The sequence below is a fragment of the Macrobrachium nipponense genome, chromosome 16 (assembly GCF_015104395.2).
Source record: "Macrobrachium nipponense isolate FS-2020 chromosome 16, ASM1510439v2, whole genome shotgun sequence".
NCBI lineage: Eukaryota > Metazoa > Arthropoda > Malacostraca > Decapoda > Palaemonidae > Macrobrachium > Macrobrachium nipponense.
Genome location: NC_087209.1, coordinates 28,065,297 through 28,090,296, shown reverse-complemented (window position 1 = coordinate 28,090,296; position 25,000 = coordinate 28,065,297). Strand labels below are relative to the sequence as shown.

Here is a 25,000-nt window from a genome sequence, read left to right as displayed (position 1 = left end):
CGTGCTTTATTACTCAATAATCCACCTATAATACTCTGCTTCGATGACGACAGTGTAAAGTACCTGTTTATGGCGGTGCAAAACAAAAACTTCCTCTGCCACGTTTTATCTAGTAAATCTGATACTTTTGGCAAAGATTTAACGATCTTCCCTAGACAAGTGACCCCCAAGGGTTTAAATTCGATTTGTATCCACCCGTTGAGGATGACCGTAAAAACAAACAAAAAACTGTAAAATATAAAGATAATGACCCCCAAGAAATATTAGTCCTAGATGATCTTCTTTCCCAACGTTATCCCAACATTAAGGGGTCGGTTGCCTGATGCGCCTTCTCCACTGCCTTCCTTACAACATCAGGCATGGTTTACTGTTTGGCAAAGGGGTTTTCACGACTGCATGCCCTTCCTGTCATCAACCACAGTTATTGGCAGTGAGCCTAGACTTTATAAAAAACAAAGTAAATGGACTGCGAAAAGGCAGCAGTTTCCACAGTTATGGCAGTGAGCCTAGCATATAAAAAGTAAGACTGCCAAGGCAGCAGGTTCCACAAGTATTGGCAGTGAGGCCTAGACTTTTATTAAAAAGTAGGACTGCAAGGCAGCAGTTCCACAGTTATTGCAGGAGCCTAGCTTTTTATTAAAAAGTAAGACTGCAAGGCAGCAGTTTCCACAGTTATTGGCAGTTGAGCCTAGAATTTTATAAAAAAGTAGACTGCAAGCAGCAGTTTTCCACAGGTATTGGCAGGAGCCTAGAACTTTTATTAAAACGTAAGGACTGCAAGGCAGCAGTTTCCACAGTTGTTGGCAGTGAGCCTAGACTTTTATTAAAAAGTTGGACTGCAAGGGAGCAGTTTCCACAGTTATTGGCGGTGGGCCTAGCCTTTTACTAAAGGTGTAAAACTGCAAGGCAGCAGCAGTCCTTTTGCGTCACGCAAAACCTACGGTGGTAGTATTCTTACACCCCTACCACAAGGTCAAAATATTAGTCCTAGATACGACCCCCAAACTCTGCTGAGGGTCACTATCTAAGAAAGATCAGATTTAATTCATTTAACTTTCCAGTCAGCTGATATAAAATAGGGTAAACAGGGCGAGACAGGGGTTGAATATCCTTTAGGATGTGTACATCCGCAATAAAAAAAATGTATAGAATCACATGTTGAATTTCTCAGAACCTAATAACAAAAAAGCAATAATTTCTACGAAAGGAAATGACGAATAGCATTCCAAGTGATATAGCCGGGTATATAGAGCAACGAGCCCCGTTCTCCTTGTGTGTGTGTGAGAGAGAGAGAGAGAGAGAGTAGGTGAGAGAGAGAGAGAGAGAGAGAGAGAGAGAGAGAGAGAGAGAGAGAGGTAATCTTAGTACGCAAAGATCATAGCATTCCTCACACAATACGAGTATATTCTTCACAGGACGATTTTGAGCGAACATAATGCTCATAAATCATGAATATGCACGAGTTCTTTAATTCCATACTAAAATTGCTTAACAATTTTGTTTGTGGAGTTACATCAAGTTTACTATTATGAGCATTAAAACTTCCCTCAGCAAACAATAAATCCAGTATAAGGAAGTATAGGTGATAAATTTTATATATATAGATATATATATTATATATATATATATATATATATATATATACACACGTATATATATATATATATATATATATATATATATATATATATATACACGACGATATATGTGTGTATGTTTGTGTAGGAGTAAAATGTACTGTACATAGCTCCCTATGCCCTATAAATATGCGAAAATACTTTTAAAACAAAAGCCTTACCCACAAGCTTTCCGGATGTTTATGTGTAATACACAATCACTTAGTGTTAAAGAGCAAACCTACCGTCTCAAACAGGTATTTTGGGCCAGCTTAGCTGTTTCCATCAGCACTTCTTCCAAATTACTTTCCTTACAATAATGATAGCATATTTAGGCAATAATCCTACGTATTCTTAAACCAAAACACATAACTAATCCAATACTCATACGTATTTTAACAGTCAATTATAAAATACGAGAACATGTTCGGTCGCTTTTCAGAAAGTGCAGGTTACTCAGAAAAAAAATTGAATATTGAATGAAAATAGCTATAACCTTCGTGGACGTTTTTCTTGAAATGAAAATTAGTTGGTATGTAAACACCAAATATTCGAAGCACTAAATACATATTAAAAAATTTATATATACAACGTTCTACTACTACTGCTATTACAATGATTACCTTTATAAATGCCCTCCTACAAGCATATGGGCTTGAACTTCTTCTGGAGCTGGAGTCCTCAAATGTAATAATCACAATGGCTTTCTAATCAGAGAAATAAATATACGCGGGGTTTGGGTTAGAACTTGGATTGGCGCCCTCCTGTCAATGAAGACGCCGTTGGTGTATGAGCTTCCGTTACCACCCTTGTGAGCATGCCATGGGGCTACCAGCCTCATCCCAGAAACTCAAGTGTGGAAACTTCAACAAAACTGCGAAATCCACCGTCATCGGCAACGGATCACAGAGATTCCTGACACCAACAAATCGATGAACTAATCCGCAACGCTTAGGAAGAAGCCTTCGCAAATCCTCTAACCCCCAAACTCTATCCGCTTTAAGCGATTTTCCCCACAGTGAATGTAATGACCACCGTTAACTGTACATAATGACGGTACTTACTCTCAAAGTCCAAGAAGACGTCGTATTTCTGGTGAGAGCAACAACTGTTGCCAGCATCGTCCCTCGCAAGCAGCCTCAGTAAGTTTCCCATACTACCATCACCTGGAAAGATAAAAAAAAAATACAAATATTATTTCGTGACAATAACCTAGGGAGAATAGGTGCCAAATATCTTTTATAATGTTAAGAAATGCCTCTTTTGTAACATTAACCTGGGTAGAAAAATAAATTTTACATATTTACTGTAACTAAGAAATAATGACTATTTTGTGGCCAGAGTACAAAAGATGCATATTTTGTGATAACAACCTGGGTAGAAAAGATGCCAAATATCTATTGCAATACTAAGAAATACGTATTTTGCAAACTGGGTAGACATGACGCCTAATATCTAATGTAATGTTAAGAACTGTCCATTCTGTGACAATAACCTGGGTAGCAAAGATGCCAAGTTTCAACTGAAATTTCAAGAAATGTCTCATAGATCAAGAAAATAGTGTATCAAAGCATCATCTTTTACAAGGATATAAGGGCAATAAAACAAAATGGAAAACATACTGAGCACATACATTGGTCTCGCTTCCAGTCCCACGATCAATTTCTGTCTATCGAGGAAAAATAAATTGTATTTCCCAACCAAACAATAACCATTAAAGCCAGAAAAGTGAGCCGAACCCTTAAATTTTTAAGGATCTTCCCAGGGAAAGATTCCCATTTAACTGTTACACACGACTGAGTTCGCCTGATGAAAATTTCAGCTAAACGAAAAGTAAATTTCGCTTTCTTTCCTCTTACGTGTTTCATTTGCCACGAAGTCTGCATACCTTATTCGGTTGAAGTCAGGTGAAGTTCTTGATGTGAACTCATTACATTAATAAAGGAAAATTAACGAATACCTATTAGTTGTTTTCAGTCGTGACTGATCATGTACGAAGTTTCCACTGCTAACGCGGTTTTCTTCAAGTCATTTATAAGTTCCATACTGTTACTTTTTACTAGAATGTTTCAAAAAAAAAAAAATGTGAACTTAAGATAACTTAAAGAATATATAGTTAAGTAGTAAGCGCTACACGTTCAGTTACAATATAGAACCCCTTGACACTAATGAACCAGTCGGAACGACAATTAACTTAATACTTGAAGAGATATTCATTTGGTAATTGCCTTAGCATGAAAGGCTTCAACAGATCAGGGGGGAAAACACAAACACAGTATATATATATATATATATATATATATATATATATATATATATATATATATATATATATATGTTGTGTGTGTACACATACATACAAACATTAATCTTATCGTTACCAAATATAAATAAAAAATTAGACTCCTTGAAGCCCATGATCTTCAGTCTTGTGATTAAGAACGCACTCGAGCCCCACCCCATACAATATACCTGTGACTTGGAGACAACATCACCCCCGCAACAATCTATCCATTCTCCCCCATTCCACAACATCATGCAAATCCCACAACACAAGAGCATCGGAGTGAGGAAAGAAAGGGTTCCTCCGACACGAAGACACGAACACTGATAATGACGCACGTGACATCGAACACGCAACATGAGACGATGGTAAGGAACGTTAAATCTGTAGAATTCACTCTCGGAAGTTTAATTACACTTCAATATAATTCGCTTATATAAACACACATGCTTGCTTATATACATTATGTGTGTATGTATACATACATGTCGTAAATAATACTATATATTTATATAATGTAATATATATATTATATATATAATTATATATATGTGTGTGTGTGGTGTGTGTTTTATTCATACATTGACATGTATACATATATCCATAAACAAATACACACTATAGATTTATGGATATATATACATACACAAACACACACAATATATATATATATATATATATATATATATATATATATATATATATATATATACATTACACATATAACACATAACGAATAAAAACACACAGGCGAGAGAACCTATAGGTCCAAATCTCAGGAGACGACGAAGCGATATGCGCCTAATTCCCTACAAATCCATTGCTCCTGCAAATGACATCACCAGCGAATCAGGTACCTGAAAGCAATCGCCAATAATTGGTCAGAGACAAGACCAAGACTGAAATGGGACTAGCAACAGAAACCCAGAGCATTAGCGGAGAAACGGAATGATCGAACGCCTTCCAGAGCCACAAGACACACGCAAACACGCACACGCAAACGCGAACGCGCGCGCACACACACACACACCCACACACATTAATCTGCATAATGGTCAGTGGTTTTTTGTCAGACTGCCAAAGAAATGGTAAATGGGGGAGAAAATGTCATCGCATAGAGAGAGAGAGAGAGAGAGAGAGAGAGAGAGATTCTTGACAATCTCGCACATCTTTTTAAGTTGGAACAGATCCAAAACCTCTTAGACGAAAGCTATATAGAGAAGGAATTTTATGACGGCTATAATTTCTTTCAACCTTTAGATCATGTTTCCAAACTGTTGAAGAATTCTAATTAATGGAAATGTTCATTCCATAATATGCCTTTTCTCCCATGAGAGTCGTATAACGACCAGATACATGATCCACTGCTTTGTTTAAAGCAACATTGTCGCGATAGGATTTGATCAAGGTGGCACCAACAAACTAACGCATTCCAGAATCGAACCTGGGACACTCTCTCTCTCTCTCTCTCTCTCTCTCTCTCTCTCTCTCTCTCTCTCTCTCTCTCTCTCTCATACTTACGTCACATAGGGATAATTATCTTATAAAAACTTGTTCAGAATGATGATGGCATTTCGGTTTAATATAATAATAATTTGTTTTATATACTATAATAATAATAATAATAACCGCCTCAGTGGCGTGACCGGTTTGGTCTTGGCCTGCCACCTCGGTGGCCGCGAGTTCGATTCTCGGGCATTCCACTGAGGAGTTAGAGAAGTCTATTTCTGGTGATAGAGGTTCACTCTCGACGTGGTTCGGAAGCCACGTAAAGCCGTTGGTCTCGTTGCTGAATAACCACTGGTTCCGTGCAATGTAAAAACACCATACAAACAAACAAATATAATAACAATAATAATAATAATAATAATAATAATAATAATAATAATAATAGTCTGGCTTGTCAACGGCACCTTTAACTTGAAAATTAGTCACTTTGCTTAAAAAGTGTCATATGAACTGCCAAATACTATAGTTAGTATTAACCTCAAAACCCTATTAAACGTTTTCATACCAAGTCCACAGCTCATCAGGTACAATGTACTTCTTTAGGAACGCCTTCGGGATTAGCAATGCATCGGTATCTAAACCGTCTACCTTTACCCCGTTCAACCGAATCCTGAATATAGAATGATTCAGTATTATTTCGTTAATTACAACAATACTAAAATTTCAATATATAAGTTACAATTGTACGAATTTACCAAGCAGTTAACATTATAACCAATGCACAGTATGACATTAAAAAGACTGAAACACTAGCACATTTATGATTTATCACCTCGTTACCCTAAGATCCCCTCAAGGGTCGAGAACCTCTCGGTCTGTCTCTCATCCAGAGTTAATGTAAAACTGCAGGCTTAAACAAGAAGAAGAAAAGTAAAAATGCGCTGAAGTTTCTTCGGCAAAATCGAGTTTTCTGTACAGCGTATAATCAAAGTCACCTGAAACTGCTCTACCTTTCGGCGGTCTCGGTATAATACTGTATGAGCCGCGACCCTTGAAACTTAACCACTACCCACCGGTTGCCCGGCCTATATCGTTGCCAGAAACACGATTATGGCTAACTTTAACCTTAAATAAAATGAAAAATACTGAGGCTACGGGGCTGTAATTTAGTATGTTTGATGATTGGAGTGAGGATGATCAACATATAAATTTGCAGCCCTCTAGCCTCAGTAGTTTTTTTAAGATATGTGGGTGGACAGAGAAAATGTGCGGACGGATAGACAAAGCTGGGACAAGTTTTCTTTTACAGGAGAAAAATAAACGGGGGGTGGGGGTGGGGGGGGGGAGAATTTTATGCAGGTCGGTTGCAAAATACATAAAATAACTTTAAGCTAATTCTTTATTCAAATCTTGATTAGAGCAAATAAAAATACAAACTCCCAAAAAGCATTCACTGACACACTAAGAAACACAAACATAACAATCAATGTCCTAAAATAATTACTTTTCATTCGTCACTTACAGAAACAAAAACCTTGAAAGTATTCTCTCTCTCTCAGAGGCTGATAAATAACCTCTTTTTATGAGATTTAAAACAAATTCAAATTCAAAATATAACATAAACAATGAACAAGATGGCTCACGAGTCAAAAACTCCAACCAGAGTTTCAGTAAAAAAAAAAAACCTAAATTGTAAAATCTTAAGCCCAAGACCGGTGTAAATGCCAAGGACCGAAAGAGAGGAGATCTTGAAAATATCATCAAGGTCGTCGACAACATGTCGCAGTCATGAAACTTTAGGCCGAGTGTGCAAAAGTCAAACCAACGTTTAGCTAAAGGTTTTAAAAACAGAACAGAATATAGAATTTAGGCCAAAGGTCAAGCGCTGGGACCTTTGAGGTCATTCAGCGCTGAAACGAATATAGACAGTAAAAAGGTTTGAAAGGTGTAACAGGAGGAAAACCTCGAAGCAGTTGCACTATGAAACAATTGTTAGGATAGGGTGGAAAATAAGATGGAAGAGAGAATATGAACGGAGGTACCGGAAAAGGAATGAAAAGGGTTGCAGCTAGGAGCCGAAGGGACGCTGCAAAGAACCTTGAGTAACGCTACAGTTCACCGCATGAGGTGCACTGACGACAATACGCCCAGAACGGAAAAGGTTTTAAGTGAGTGTCCCTAAAAAAAAAAAAAAAAAAAAAAAAAAAAAAAAAAAAAAAAAAACAAAAAAAAAAAAAAAACTTACGAAATCAGATATATGGTAAAAGTGCCATTACAGGTAAAATCAATTCCAGAGACTACCAAGTGGTAGTTGAACAATTTCCTGAGAATTTAATTGATTTACAATAAAACAAAAGAAATATCGACCAGAGAAAAGGAAAAAATCAAACATAATTCCGTCTTAAGTTTTTTTTTTTTTTTTTATACAAGGCGAGCCAATCAAACAGTACTGGTTAAAATTATCCCATAAAAGCAGTCTACAGTAAACAATATATTCCACACAATGAATTATACATCGCAATTATCTACACCTTTCATTAACAAAATTAAAAACCGTCACACGCAGTCGGGGCAATATACAAAAGTTTCATAATCGCCCCAATATTTATTTCATAATATATAATGCGACTTTTATCTCATCTCGATCACAATGACCTTTTAACGAGGCGCTCTGAAAACGTAATGAACTGAAAGGAACCTTTTAATGCCTCTAATTAACGTCACCCTTCGACCGAAATAACCCATCATGCTACGCGACAGGCATCGGGGGGATCATCATCATCATCATCAGGCCATTACAAGGGAAGGCATTCACCTTCAGATGTCCTCACTCTCATCATCGCACTTCATTATATATTAGTCTTAAGGACGACTAACTCACATTTCTTGACTCTCACTGGGCTGTCTGGGGGAAGAGTTTTATAATGAGAATTGAAATGTGGATGAATATGAAGCGAGGAAAGGTTGAAGAAGTTGGACATCTAAATTTGAAGAACCTTAGGGGATGGATGACAAGGAAAGGCCGAAAGCAAGGCATTTGGCACCCCTTACGGACACTGCCTAGAACATCAAGGCTATGTTTACAGTGCACCGCACAAGGTCAGCTGTAGGCAGTGCCGCTTCTTTCGGCTCTGAAAGGAGTCTGACGCGTCAACTTGAATGAGTACAAAATGGAAATCAACGAATCCTTTTTTTTTAAATATGGTTAAACTCTGCGTATTAGGATAGATAATAAATATAACGCATTTAACTTAATTATTATCATTTAGAAGAAGAAACCTATTCATATGGAGGAAGCCCAATGGGGCCACCGACTCGAAATTCAAGCCTCCATAGAATATGGTTTTCATTAGGAAGAAGCGATAGGAAGTAAAGGGAAATGCAGAAAGAAAAGATACTACTTATTAAAAAAAGAAAAAAATGAATTAATAAGCAGATAAAAATGGATTAAAATGTAAGGAGAATAGTAATAGGGTAGTAATGAATTACATTTCGCTTAAACTTCTTCAGTTCCAACTGCACGACATCCTCTGGGAGGCTGTTCCAAAGTCCAACGATGCGAGGATTAAAGGACCTCTGGAACTGAGAAGTTCGACAGAAAGACACATTTACTGTATATTGGAGCCGCGATTCAGCGAATCTGGTTGCTCTCGGCAGGTGAAGGGGATCAGGGATTAAGTGTAAATGAGAAAGATCTCTATTGAAAAACAAATTATAAACGTGACAAACAAGAGACCATTCGTCGATGGTCCAAGTCATAACATAACTGCTACTATTAGGAAACAGAAACATACCATCACGAACCACTCTCTATCTAAATGAGATAAATCTCTGACAGAAGAAGACATCCACAGCGGAGAACATTATTTCAGTAAAGCAGTACAATGACCTAAAACAGGTTTCACTGATTTTATCAGTTATAAATATACGAGGCCTTACGAACAATACCTAACCTTCGTACGGCATTCGCTGAAACTCTCATTAGACGTTTTTCAAAAGTTAGAGGTTAGAGGCGAGTCAAAAGCTTAAGACACTTCTAATTAAACTCCTTGCTATGCATATTATACACTCAAGAGAAGTTTCAAAAATATCATGAGAAAAAAGTAAACTGCTTCGTTATTTGGCAAAATAAAATGCAATGCAAACTATCAGAGAATTTGCTTGTGCAACTTTTTTTCAATTTCGCGCTGATTTTCTACTGAAACCTTCCTGTCAACCCCTATGAATATGGGCATGGGGGTAATATAACCTATCTCCCTATATATGTGTATCCTATATATGTATGTGTATGTATATATATATATATATATATATATATAGTATATATATCTTATATATTATATATAAACCCACAACACACACACAATAATATATATATATATATATAATATATATATAATATTATATTATTATTATATAATTATTATATTACACGTATATATATAGATATATATATATAATATATATATATATATATATAATATAATGAATAATGTATGTGCGTGTATTGTATCTATGTATAATGTAATACTAAAAAACAAAATACACCAGCACAGCCGAGTCCACCACTCTGTAAAACGAAACTAACATCAGCAAGACGTGATCCGGCCTTCAGCTTACTTGGGATGCGAGCAAGATTTTCCCCTGACGCATAAATTGCAAACATTATATTCCCAACTTCATGTGCAGTGGTCTTCGTAATTAATACTCATACTTAGTACTACTCATGCTAACAACAAGGATCAAATAAAAAAACTACATATTAAACACTTTCATAGATTCTTAGTTGTAAGTAGAAACAAAAAGTAACTGAACAGAAATATAGCCTGTAAATTCAGTACATCAAATAAATTAAAACATGCTAAAATCTACGGACATATGGCACGCTGTTTCACCCAAGAACATTTTTAAAAATGCTATATATTCTATTAGAAATAATTTTTCTGTACTGTTTAATATGCACATTATTAATTTCTTACATTTTCATTCTAACAAATAAATTATAAATGTCCTATCCTAAAATTCCTGTATCTTTAACTTCAATGGAAACACCTTTTTTCAGACCTTTTATTTAGGCTTTCCTAACCCCCCTCCCCCCACCAACCAAACAACAGCAAAACACAAAGTAGTCTGTAGGCTTACTCCCTGAGTAAGAGGGAAAAAAACACCTTCCGGATTAAAATCACCTTTATATCAGTTGGCTGCTGCCGTCAGCCGACATCCTAACACAGTGACAACAATTCATGCGGGTACCTGGATGGCAACACCCAGAGCCACCGAGGAAGAGAACCGGTTTTACGTGCATCGGGGAAGCAGTAGGAAACGGCAATTATCAGCTTGAATGATACTCGTGAGTGAATTTTATCTTGATTCCCTCTGTTCAAGCCATTAATAGATCACAATTATGAAGTCAACGATGGATTTTGAATCAGCGCGAGCGATCTCTCAAACAGTTTTTAGATTATCGCGAAACAAACAAACGCGCTCACATGCGGAAACAAGCAGCGCATGCTCCAACATACACAACTATTCTCTTTGATCAGACAACCATAATGAAAGGCTTTCATCTGATCTTATTAGCTAACCACAACACTCATATTAGATTACTGATATGTCATGGCAGTTTCTTAATAGATCCATAAATACTTGAGAGTATGGAATGGAATATAGAATTCTGGCCTACGGCCAAGCGCTAACCTATGAGGTCATTCAGCGATGAAAGGGAATTGATGGTCGAAAGATTTTAAAGGTAAAAGAGGAGGAAACCCTTGCAGTTGTACTTTGAGGGTGGAAATTCAGAAAAAAGTAAGAGAATATGAATAGAGGTACAAAATAATGAATGTAAGGGGTTGCGGCTAGGGGCCGAAGGGATGCTGCAAAGAACCTTGAGTAATGCGTACAGTACACCGCATGAGGTGTACTGAAAGCACTACCCCCATACGGAGACATGAGAGTATGGTACTGTTTTTTTATTACAAAAATACCCACAAGAGCCTGCAGTACTCGATTATAATCAATATCACATACAACCGTTGAATTAAAAAAAGCACAACTCTTATTCACGTGCACAGATACTGATCAGATTCCATTTCCATCACGTAAACATCCTAAATTCTCAAAACTGATAGTAGAAATGACAGCATTTCCCTTTCGATGACACGAATACCTCATACACCTCAATTGGTTTGCATAAATATCAGAAACACTATCACATAAGTAAAAACATATTCTCATTCAGTTCCATAAATATCCAACAGGTTGACATCGGATTACATAAATATCAGACACGCTCAAAATCACACATATTAAAAGTGAAAAATACTCCCATTCATTGACGCTGAATATAAGCAGCGCTATATTTCAATTTCATAATTATCCAACAAGGCTGCCACTCATATCTAAAAGGCTGACAATTTCATAACCATCCAGCGATATAAATATCTGAAAGGTTGCCTCTCGATATCATATTTTATTTCAAAGTGCTACTTAGCAACATGGTAGGACTCCTAAAAAATAAGAAACGGGCCATAATTCACGAGATGCATAAGCCAGGCCGAACATCCATTAAATTATGAACATAATTGTATTAGGAGGAGAAACCCAGCGTTTGCCTGCATGAAAGGAAATTCAATTAAGCTCCTCGTACCCAGCAAAAAAAAAAAAAAAAAAAAAAAAAAAAAAAAAAAAAGATATTTTTTTTTTTTTTTTTTAATCTGTAGTGTAAACTGGTATGGTATCTGGACTTATGAACAGGAATATGCTTACATGTAACATCATTCACAGAATTCTTCTCTAATTGTTTAAAAGATATATGTCACATCCCTCTCAGTTCCAAAATGTCAACACTGTTCTCGTCAATTCAATCTATTTATCTGTCTTGCCAGACTTTGTTACTCTATTTTTCTCTTGATGGAAACACTCTTGACAATTGAAAACAGATAACGTGAGTCACCATCGAATCCAGTCCAAACACGCCAATATTCAAAGACACAAATGTATAAACGCTCATTCCCAACACTACACCATGGAATTTGACAAGAAAACGGATTCACCATAACAGTCGCAGCGAAGCGATGCAAACATTGTACCCTCAAATTGTGTAAAAATTGTCACATATTGCCCTCAAAGTATGTGTAAAAATTGTCACTATTTACACTAAAATTTTGTATAAAAAAAATTGACACATTTTACCACCAAATCGTGTAAAAAATGACACATTCTACCACAAAATTGTGTAAAAATTGTCACGTTTTGCCCTCAAATTATGTGTAAAAATTGTCACATTTTACCCTCAAATTATATGTAAAAACTGTCGCTAAGTTATAAGTGTTACAACGGCGGAACCTAGAGTACCCACGAAACCTCGGAATGTGCTCATGATGATGAATGGCAGCACGTCGACATTTCTTAAATATGTGACATTACAGCAAAAGAGCAAGAATAAAGGCCCTTAATCTAAAACGTCTGAGGATGTGCTGAGTAAAGGCGGCCTTCCTGGCACATATGCCATGGAATTCGTCACGTTTCTGCAGACGATCCGAGTAGGATTATGAATATGAAGTCTTTGTGATGAAGAGTGCAGTTTTCCACAAAGGGCGTCCACTCCCTATTCTTCAGTTAGAGTAAATGGCTCGTTCCAGGAAAGAAATATATTAAGATATATAAGAAAGAATTGGGAAAATATCCACAAAAGCTACTCTTGAAGAACATAACGATCCGGCCAACCAAGGCGTATTCAGTTCCTTTTCAAGTCCAATTACTACGTCACTTAATACAGTATAATTTAAACATAAAAGAAGACTGAGAGAGAGAGAGAGAGAGAGAGAGAGAGAGAGAGAGAGAGAAAACACTCATAGAACTACTTTAATCAAAGTCTTGTGTATCTGCGCGAATATGTGCGCATGGCAGGTGGCTGTTGTTAGCTCGAATTATTCAGAGCGATAATAGTCATGATGCTGGTAGCTGTCACAATGGGGGGGAAGGGGGGGAGGAGACCGGGGCTGGAGATGCAGTAAAAGGGGGAAGATTCTTGTGAGAGAGAGAGAGAGAGAGAGAGAGAGAGAGAGAGAGAGAGAGAGAGAGAGAGAGAGAATAACTGCAGGGGATGAGAAGGAACATCGTATTTAGTAAGAGAAAAATTCGAAATCGTAGAAGTGTTAAAAAAAACAGGGGGATGATACTAACAGGAGTGAAGCTATATACGTGTGTGTGTGTGTGTGTGTGTATGTGTATATATTATAGTATATATATATATATATATATATATATATATATGTGTGTGTGTGTGTGTGTGTGTGTGTGTGTGTGTGTGTGTCCAGATAACGTCCCTTTTTACGTATGTTGTCAATTTCACGCATTCAACTCGTTATAAGGGAAATCACTTTGCGCCGGTCAAATGAGGAACTAAATGTAAAATGAGCAAGACTTGTATTTCGAGAAGCATAAAGACTGAGATATGTCAAAGGCCAGAATACAGAAAGGAAACGAAGTTAATCATAAGAACAGGATAAACAAGGCTAAAGCATGAATAAATGAAAGATTAATTACCTATCAAGTTAAAAATGCGGTCATGCTCAAAATGTACTTATGAGAGTAGGAATAAAAAATAAAAAACTAAGAATGCAGGATGAGGCTAACTAAAAAAGCTTAAATATTACATACAATCACTCTTGCTTGAGAGAGAGAGAGAGAGAGAGAGAGAGAGAGAGAGAGAGAGAGAGAGAGAGAGAGAGAGAGAGAGATTCTTAATAACTACCCACAAAAAAGTTAGCTTAGTCCAGAGACTATACTTTTAATGAAATATTAATCCAAATATTATGACAATTGGACAAAGTTATCGCTTAAATGCTGAAAATATCGACATTACTGCCGTACAACTAACATATATCCAATAATGTCAATGATTGCTCATGATGATGAAACAGATTCAGTCAAAAGAGCAGATGAAAAACACGAAACGTCGAGTTGAATTACGAAAACAATTAGTCAACGAGAAAGACTCAATGAAAAAACTAGAGTAATGCGGAACAGCTGGATGCCAAGATATCTCCCGAGTGACGGACTGCAGAAGAACTTCATCAGCTAACCCTTTAAGGACGAGAGAGAGAGAGAGAGAGAGAGAGAGAGAGAGAAGAGAGAGAGAGAGAGCTAACCATTAAAAGGACGAGAGTTACAAGGAGTTACAAGGATTAGGATGTCTCAAAGAACTGATAGTCCATCCGAGAAGACATCGTGTCATCATTTATCTCTAGAAGCAGATTTTACGGTTCATTCAGTGTCCTGATAGAGCGGCAGCCCGGACCGTTGAGATACAACGAACGAGATACCGACTGTAACCCCTACCGGTATTTAGGAGTAGACTTAAACTGTGAAACTGACCGTCTGCCGAAAATATATGGGTGGCTTACTTAACAAGCACCACTAATTGCTTGTTAGATTTTGGGTCTAGATCCAATATATGAGATACCAGATGAAACTAATATATAATATATCTGCAGACTCTACTGAATATAGAATGACCAGTGACAGACATTTTGGAGGGTGGGTTCCCCCTGACAGACGCACTGAAAAGGAGGGGTTAATTGGATCTAGATCCAACTTGGGAGATACCGAGTAAGATTTACACTACAATAGCACTGCACATCCTAGAATACTGTGGTGGTAATGACAGGCGTTTTAGTGGGTGGTTACCCCCTGACAGACGCCCCACAACGAGTGGGGAGGGGGAGACAGGATCTGCATCCAACATTGGAGATACCAAGTAAAATTTTACTAAAATTGCACTGCATATCCTAGAATGCTGTGATGATTTGATCTAGCTTTCTTTTCAACTCTTCCACACTGTTGCTGTTTACAACTTCTGGTGGACGTTTATTCCATTTGTCACATATCTTGTATCTCTTAAGTTCTAGAGAGAGAGAGAGAGAGAGAGAGAGAGAGAGAGAGAGAGAGAGAGAGAGAGAGAGAGAATTATTTCTCAGCTGTAGGAATGACCGACATGCAAGCACATCTATGATTTCCCTAGCATGGAATAAAAATAAGATAATTAGAAATCATCCTTCTCCGTCTTCAGCTCTGCCCATTTCTGCATGGGGGTCGCTGTTTCCTACCAGCCTTCCTCACCTTTCGCTGTCATGTCCATTGCATCCTGACTTCCTTAAAACCTCCAACCACACACCCTGCCCACCACTCCCCCTCCCCCCACCCCCACCCTAGTCCATCTTGTTTTATTTTATATTTCCATCTGAACTTTGACCCTTTTACATACGTGACCTTCTTCCCTTCCCCCTCCCGCATAACATGACCAACCACTGCAGCCTTCATTAGATGAACGTAAATCTAAGTGCTGACGTTACAACAACTATGGTCATCGTCGACACGCGCGCGCGCGCACGACACACACACACACACACACACACACACATATATATATATATATATATATATATATATATATATATATATGTGTGTGTGTGTGTGTGTGTAATATATACATCTATATATACACACGTATATGTACACATATACATATATATAATGAATATATATATATATATATATATATATATATATATATATATATATATTTATATATATATATAATGCAATATAGTCCCCAAAAGAGAAAGTAGACGAAGTACAGGAACGTCATAAAATACAAGAAAAGCTGTCTACCTGTGCACACAATACGGAGCCGTGCAACGACATGACGAGGGGAGCGACACTAATGCAGTAAAGGGGCGACCCAAGAATCCGAAGGGCGGATTATGAGGTTTAAGCGAGAGGGAAGAAGAAGAAGAAGAAGAAGCGAGAGGGGTCTTATGAGATGAGCAATGCCAGAGGTGATGCGCCCAAGGGGAAATATGCTGGTTTTGAGGAGCAAGGAGATGGCGCTGTGTAACCAAATAGTTGGATAGGAAAATGAAAAGGAAAAAATGAAAAGGAAAAAAAAAGGAAAAAATAGGGTGAGGGACATATTTTAGGATTAACCGTGTAATTAATATGATTTACTCTTACGCGTCATACATACAAAACATATATACATAATATTACGCATTCATGTTTGATCACGGACGAGAGAGAGAGAGAGAGAGAGAGAGAGAGAGAGAGAGAGAGAGAGAGAGAGAGAGAGAGAATGTATTGGTCTTTAAACTACCGAGTGGTAATGAACTTTGCGCACATTTCTAACATAAAAAAAAGAAAATATGCATCATTAAATGAAAAAAAAAGAACAAAAAGGGGCACCAACAATCCCAGGTTCCAATATTAGAGCCAAATAGTTGCCCCAGTTGCAAATTCCAGGCATCCTCGTGAATTTCCTGCGTAACTGTGAAACCATTAGGTGAAATCGAACGAGCCATTTCCCCCTTTTAGAATCTGCACTCTGGCGTGTTTTAACCAAATTCACGCTGCAATTCTATTCTAGATTTAAAATACAAGCAACTATAAGCAGATCAACGAATATATTCTATAGACGAGGGGATTAAATCTAATCCCTCTAATGAAATCTAAATCATCCTATCTAAACAGTACTGTGGTAATGCTCTAAAGTGCTTTCTATAGTCATTGCTGGTTTGCGTAGGGCATAGTGGTGAGTGGCATAAACATGTCAAATATTCCCCAATAATTTTGTTCATTGTTAATAAACAGTTATATAATCGATGCTAGATTTCCTCTTACTGGCTTTTACTAATAGCTAGTCATCCAAAAGCACTTATGCTATCTGCAGCCTGTGAGCAAGGCCAGATGAAGCGTTATCTTTATTCTATCATCATGTGAACTAAGAAGGGGAAAAATAAAAATGTGCAATACTCGAACTTCGAAGAGGCTTTTAAAACAAGACCCGAGAGATTTAGGATAGCTAACAAATACCTAATGATTATTACAATTTTTTCTCCTAACATGGCGATACCTGAAACTGATCAACCTGCTACAGAATAACCGTCTCTAGTTTCAAGATCTCAATTGTTTCTGGAGATAGAACTCTGACAATAACATTTACTAAAATGCCATTACGTTCAATGCAAGCTTCCACAGGAAAAAATCCTCATGTGGGAGAGAGAAAGGAAAAACAGAAAAATTAATGAAAAACAAATAAATAAGGATACATCAGCAGAGGAAATAAATGATATACCTCCACCAGCGGGGCCGCGCTGTCTCGACATTGTTATATGACCGTCATTTATGAAGGAACGGGTACACAACTACATCTATATACAACAGGTACACAAGTACACCTATAAAACCTCCACAAATCAGGACAACTATGGCGGTTCTGCAGATCTTTTGGAGGAATATCAAAGTTATTCTTATCCCAATGAACACTAGCATAATGACCTCTGCCAGGAAAATGGTATTGGGGATGAAAAACTAGTGATATTGGGCAGCGTGGCAACGTATAGCATCTACAACGAATGTTAATGATACTATCAGGAAATGCAGGACAAAAAGCAAACACCACACAGAAGAGCAATTTAGGGTAAAGTGTGAGGAGGTAATGAAGAGAAAGATTGGGATGAAACATATTACTTGACACAATATTATATTTATAAATGAAACTGAATACTTCGGTAAGTGATGGTGCAGAAGTTTTCAATTTAATCTGTTGAGCAATATGGAAGAATAGTAAAAATACTAAATTGAATATTAGTTTTATTTTCCTTAAGATCGCACAGGAAAACAAAACAGATCTTCAGTTACAAGATAAGCATTTATAAACTTTCCTCGACGTTTTTCTTTATTTTCGAAATTATCGCATTCAGTGAAAGCTCGTTTTGCTAGTTAATGAGACATTGTGTGTCACACATTCTATGAGTATTAGCAGGTTATAATAACTGCAGTAGCAATATTGTCATGGCTTCTATTCAAACAACTTACAATGACTTTTAAAAAAATGAATACTTATTTCCTTTGTTTTATTAAGCTCCAAAGTGTTCGTAGTCCTGATCACGTTTTACGCTTGGAATGCCAAAAACCTTACAATGAATTTTGTCATAATGGTTTCTGCAAGTCACTGCAAACTAGGTGACTGGTATACTTATTCCTATATGTATATGATTGTAATGTGTATAATTATATATGTATGTATGTATGTATGTAACTATGTATGTGTGTATATATATATATATATATATATATATATATATATATATATATAAAATAAGCTATATTTCCTAAGATGAAATGGCTTTAAAATATAATAAACACGCACTACCATATTCTCACTCACGCTAAACTTTCTCTGCCAAGATGTTCACACCGATGGATCTAGATGGAAAACTAAAGCAGCAACCCAATAAACCATTCAACGGTCATGAAGCAACATTACACGAAATAAGTGAAACAAAAACATCACAAAGAATTAAGGGTGCGTGTAAATGGCGGTGTTTAAGGAGCAGAATAGTTTCCTAAACGGTTACGGGTTATTTTAGACTTCTCTGGGGGTAGTAAGAGAGACATCAGAATGCAGGGGTAACACAATTTACCTCACCAACAGCTTTCAGCTGCGAAGCGGACAACAAATTATTTGAAATTTAACATAGTACTCTGAAAAATAAATATTTGTGTGTGTGTGTGTATGTAAGCGTATGTTTGTGTGTGTATGTACACACACACAAACATACGTAAATGTAAGAGCCACAATGCTCTCTTAACTTACCAAATTTTTTGCTCTTTTTTTGGATACGCTTGTCACTACAAAGCCTCGAGATCCAACTTCAAAGAAATGTGAAAGAAATCATGATTATTTCTTTCATATTTCTTTTAAAGTTGGATCTCGAGGCTTGCAGTGACAAGCGTATCCGAAAAAGAGCAAAGAATTTGAGAAGTTAAGAGGGCATTGTGGCTCTTACTTTTTCATATCTATCTGGTAAAAATGACCAGTAGATTCTACATATGTATTGCATATACATGTATGTATGTATTCCCCTCTGAGGAGGTGGTTTCAGAGGCCTTTCCAGCAGCTCTTTTCCGGTTAGGCTGCTACCTCATGAGACCCCCCTTTGGCGAATAACCACCAAGTGCACGATTCAATGCTATAAATATAAACAAAACAGGTAAATCACCAGCAAAGAATAAGCGCACCATAAGAGTAAACATTTACTGAACAATATGACCTTGTATATGAGAGAGAGAGAGAGAGAGAGAGAGAGAGAGAGAGAGAGAGAATACTTGCAGCTCGGGATGGTGTGTGGGGTCGGGTTTCTCTGATGATATTTTGTCCTCTTAATATGAGTCACCCACAGTTACCCTTAACTCACACCTGCTCTTCTTACCCATTGATCAAGAAGCTCTCTCTCTCTCTCTCTCTCTCTCTCTCTGCTACTGTATGCTTAGCGGCCCAAGAAATGCTCATGAACTCTTATTGTGAGTAATTGTTCGCTTTGTTAACCCAACCTGCTCTCTCTCTCTCTCTCTCTCTCTCTCTCTCTCTCTCTCTCTCTCTCTCTCTCTCTCTCTCTCTCTCTCTCTCTCTCTCTCTAATCAAGCTACTTAAAATATTAAAAGAGCCATCAGCACGCGGCATTCAACAGTTATTAACAAGTAATATTCTCTTCAAACCAATATGCAGTAATATACAAAAGTATTATACTCGTATAAGCTGAAGCTGTGTCTAATCGACATTGTTAGTATACGACATTTGATAAATAATTTTATACAAATTTCAGTTTCTGAAGATATATATCAGCTCCACATACTAACAGCAAAGATTTATCAAGTAATAATCATTTACATTTTTCTGGCATTTCGTTACCAAAACTGAATGGGAACCTATCTCTCTCTATGTCCAATTTATGTATATCTATATATCTATATCTATATCATATATATATATATATATATATATATATATATATATAATGAAAAACTTTGTTGGACATTAACAATATAGATAACAGAATGAAACTCAAAAAGGAGAGACTAACCAAGAATGCAAATTTGTTACGCGCGCGCGCGCACACACACACACACACACACCACGTCAGAGGAGGAGGAGGGGAACTTTTACACTGTTATCGACCGAACGGAAAATGCAGATATTAATAGTCAACACGCCCAGATCTCAAAACAGCAACACGCTTTTGCCATTGTGCCGCAAAAAGCAATGCGAGTGGGAGGGCCGTTGGTGCGCATGCGCCGTGGTATGGAAGTAACTGAAAGAAAGTGGAGGAGTAAGCTGATATGAATAGGAGAGAGAGAGAGAGAGAGAGAGAGAGAGAGAGAGAGAGAGAGAGAGAGCTTGTTCTGTCAATCACTTGTTGATTTTTCCGGTTTCATTGTTACCATTTGTTGCTATATATTCCCCGAGTCCGTTGCAAGTTGCAATGTGTGCGGTGAAATTGTCCTCTTTTATCCGGAGCAAAAACAAAATAACAACAATAATAAAATACTAAAAACTAATTTTTCAATACTGACTCTGAATGGGTTTCAATGATATAAGAAACGTATGTAGATCATACTATTGGATAATAAAAATATAACATTCTTATTGAAAACAAGTCACGGCCGGGCACTATGACAGGGGAATCCAAAAAAGACGAAATTGTTAAATATCTCTCTCTCTCTCTCTCTCTCTCTCTCTCTCTCTAATACGCACAAACACATGCACACACAGTTGTTAGTGGTTAGGCTCCGTATAAAACTTACTTTTATTCAAAAGCGTGAGAAAAATTAAAACTAAATATTTCTGCATTCGTATGAGTGTCGGTGTGTATGTATATATATATATATATATATATATATATATATATATATATATATATATATATATATATATATATATATGAGAGAGAGAGAGAGAGAAGAGAGGGGGGTTTGAATCTTGACGCTTGTTGAAGCATTTGCGATAAACGGCGCCTGACCGTGAAAACATTACCAGACCCGTGAAGCTGGCAGCCACTTCTGCACTGATATTCCTAAAAGGTTCCTGAAACCCCAATCATGTGACGATGATAGTTAATATGATAGTGATACTAGGCACCTAATTGTTTTAATATAAATGTTTGATTTTTGCGAATAATAATAATAATAATAATGCATTAGTGTGATATCCTAGAAACGGCGTACAGTGAGAAAAATTATGGACTCCTAAGGAGGCAGGAAGCAACCCGGAACCCCACAGTATAAATACCACCCAGTCGAATTGGAGGACTGTGATAGACAAAAAATATATAATATTATTATTATTATTATTATTGACTATGGGAACATGTGGTGATTTAGGTGGACGTAGCGATAAAAAAAAGACAAACACCAAAAAACAAAAAATTGAGAAAAAAAACGAAAACATTTTAAAAAGAGAACTCCCATCATAAGTATATACATTATCAAAGCTCCACTTCAATTGTTTCAATAATAAACTACCTTAAGCCCCACTCTATCTTCCTAAACTCTTGTTTCCCATTGCCCAGTGATGGATATGACTTACGCTAGCCAGTGCCGTCGGCCTCTACACATGAAAAAGGTCATGCAGTTTTTCACGTGAGCTTCGTGGATTAGCTGCTTCAACAAAATTTAACAAATAAAACAAAGTGCCAGAAAAAAAATAAGGCCGGAAATAACAAACTGCATAACATGACGGGAATTACGAAACTTGTTTATATCGTGTGGCTTACTCACAGCCAATGCCACTATGTTGCACAGGAGTGAAGTATTCGTTCTTCAGATCACGGTCACTGCCACAGAAATTCGCGTAACCCCTTAGCGGAATATTTTACAAAAGCGATTCCCGCTCACCATTCTTTTTACATGAACCGATATGAGTCATGTTTTCCTTCAATTCTTACACAAGCCGTTATTCATTTACTTCTGCTGGCGTATCTTAAGGTTCTATGTAATTGTAATTTCCATTATCCATTACCTTTCTCTATTACTGCAAACTAGGTACTAGCGTTTGCCCACTTTAAATCACCAAAATTATAATAAAAGCAAAAGCACTGATCCCCTTTCCGTGACGCACTTTGGAAAAGCCGACGAATACGTTGGTTAATTCGGTGAGGAAATGCCCACTTACTTATCTGCAATCCTTAAGGAGCCCATCAGGTTTTACGAGTTAGACACACTAAACAATCTCGGTCGTATACTCTTGAAAAAAAGGTTTCTTGTAGGCAATCCGACTTTAGGAGAATTAGCTCATTCGCCGAAGCCTGAAGGCCAAACCACGAAGCGAAACTGAGAATGATCACTCTTCAGAGAAACCTGTAACACCGCACCTGAGGTGTTGCCATCTTGAAGGGTATCCACTTATTTCGACGGCACTGGATACGCGCTGCGCTCTCCCCTATTTATCTCCCTAGATCTCACATGCCCCAAGACAAGGGTACTGCTGTTAAAATACTGCATTACGTAGAACATTGCAGGAAATAGTTAAATGTTCCTAGGCGAATTCCATCGACCTTTAGTTGCATGGCTTTCTCGTTTTATTTTCGTCTGTTCCCTTGGTCTCTTCCCAACTAGCTGTCCAACTTCTTCAACTTTACCCAGCCCAAGTTTTCACCTCTCATTTACAGTACATATATGACTCATGAGGTCTCGTTAATATCCACTTTCCGTCATGGGCATTTCAGGGAAATACGTATTTCCCCATTCAATGAATGTCGAGTTTTCAACTGAAAGCCATTCTTACCTCCTCTTACATTCAAATAATAATACAATAATCATGAATCATTAACTGCTTTCATTCCATTACGTGTGCTTGATTGCGTGGGTTTGATAGAAGAGGTGGGTATAAAAAATAACCACAGAATATAAAGGTGGTACTTGCATCACCAACTGATTAATAAGATTCTAGGTACATATGATGGTCCGTGCACAAATTCGTTGTGGGAGCGCGCGCGCTTGTTCTTGAAATAAAATAGGTGTGACGTGAATCGTTAAAGAAAATATTTTCCTCGACAACCACAAGTTTTCCTCTGTGTGTGTGTGGTGTGTGTGTGTGTGTGTGTGTGTGTGTGTGTGTGTGTGTGATTGGGAAGGAAATGAAAGAAGACTAAATTACCCACCATCAGAAGTCTTATATATTAGAGTAAACCCAGTGCCCAACCCTGATGGGAGGAGAAGCCCACCTTCAGGAAGAAAAGACCTTATGTGACTCGGGATGAATATAAAGATTAAGATGCTTCCATGTCTTGAAGGTGGAGGGAAATAAACTCTCGCCTAACCTTTTCAATCACATGAAGCGAATGTGAAAAGTGGTGGCTTGGCGGGTGTTATATTGTCGAAAGAGCATAAAAATATATCCGCCATAATGCAACAGTGGGGGAAGCTGTAACTCAGAGAGAGAGAGAGAGAGAGAGAGAGAGAGAGAGAGAGAGAGAGAGAGAGAGATACCCATATATTAGCGTGTGAGGCGGATTTAGGAGTAGTCATCGAAATAGGAAAAGAATTTACGACTTTATGTAAATTTCTCAATACGAATTACGTCGTACCACAGGGACATCTGGGGAGATTTTACGGGCCGGTCCCAGGCAGGGATTTTAAAAGAGGAGAGACGAAATATAATCCAAAGGATTTATTTCAAACTTTTTGCAGGTCTGGTACAATATGGAACATCGATCATGAGGGCCAAAATATACCTTACAGGGTATGATAATAGATTACTAAGGTTGAAGGCACTTTAAACATAAAAAAATATGAAAAACGCATGTTAGTACAATACGCAACAGAGTAAGTACGCGCAACATCCAAAATGTTGACAAAGGCAGGCTGGATTTGATATAAAAAAACATGAAAAAATCTGGCGTGGATAACATATATAGAAATAAAAACGCACTGTAATTTGGAAGACCGAACCGGACTGAATAACGACTCGACATTTCTGTACACTTGCAAGACCAAAGTTGAAAGATGTGCAATGCGAGATTGAACATTCAACAGGCCCGAGTGTGCCAGGGTAGAGGTGGGGAAAATGAATCAGCGAGAAAATGAACCCAGAAAATAGTAAAAGCAATCCAATAGCGTTAAAAAAAAAACTCCCTCTCTCTCCATGAAAAATCTTCACCTGTTTTTTCTAAAATGAAAATGAGATTTTTCGTCGTAACAGCAAAGCAAACAATCGGAGGCCTTCAAAGCACAAGCTCATTTTTCACTGTCCAATTTTATTTCCATGCAAAGGAAACAGGATTTCAGAATCAAATGCACGCTGGATAGAAGAATGATGGCATATTTCTCTCGTATAATAACTAGGTCGTTGGCTCTCTCTCTCTCTCTCTCTCTCTCTCTCTCTCTCTCTCTCTCTCTCTCCACCCGTCATCCACTCTCTTTTAGACAATACTCTGACTTTCCTAGAACCCATTAACTATCTAATGAGCTTTTATTACTCGGGGAAGATATGGTTGGGATAGGCAGACTATCCCACGGTACTTTTCATTAACATCAACCTATGAACAAATACCTAAGCAATAAAATAATTATATATATATATATATATATATATATATATATATATATATATATATATATATAACATCACTGTGACATTTCATTTATATAAGCATTAAACTACAAATTGCGTTTGATACCCAATTCGCTTCACTCGGTAATTCTTCAAATTTCTTTGAACTTGGATCTTCAGGCTTTGTAGTGACAAGCGTATCCAAAAGAGCAAAGAATTCAAGAAGTTAAGAGGGCATTGTGGCTATTACAATTGCATATG

At 37.3% G+C, this 25,000-nt stretch overlaps 1 protein-coding gene across 1 annotated transcript in view; it reads right to left on the bottom strand.

The window, feature by feature from the left end:
* Positions 1-25,000, bottom strand: part of LOC135195622 (CYFIP-related Rac1 interactor B-like) — a 263,429-nt gene that overhangs the window by 58,717 nt on the left and 179,712 nt on the right. Inside the window, exon 2 of the mRNA XM_064221967.1 lies at positions 2,681-2,782. Coding sequence (XP_064078037.1) covers positions 2,681-2,771 — 91 coding nt within the window. The 5' untranslated portion in view covers positions 2,772-2,782. The remainder of the gene's footprint in view (positions 1-2,680; positions 2,783-25,000) is intronic.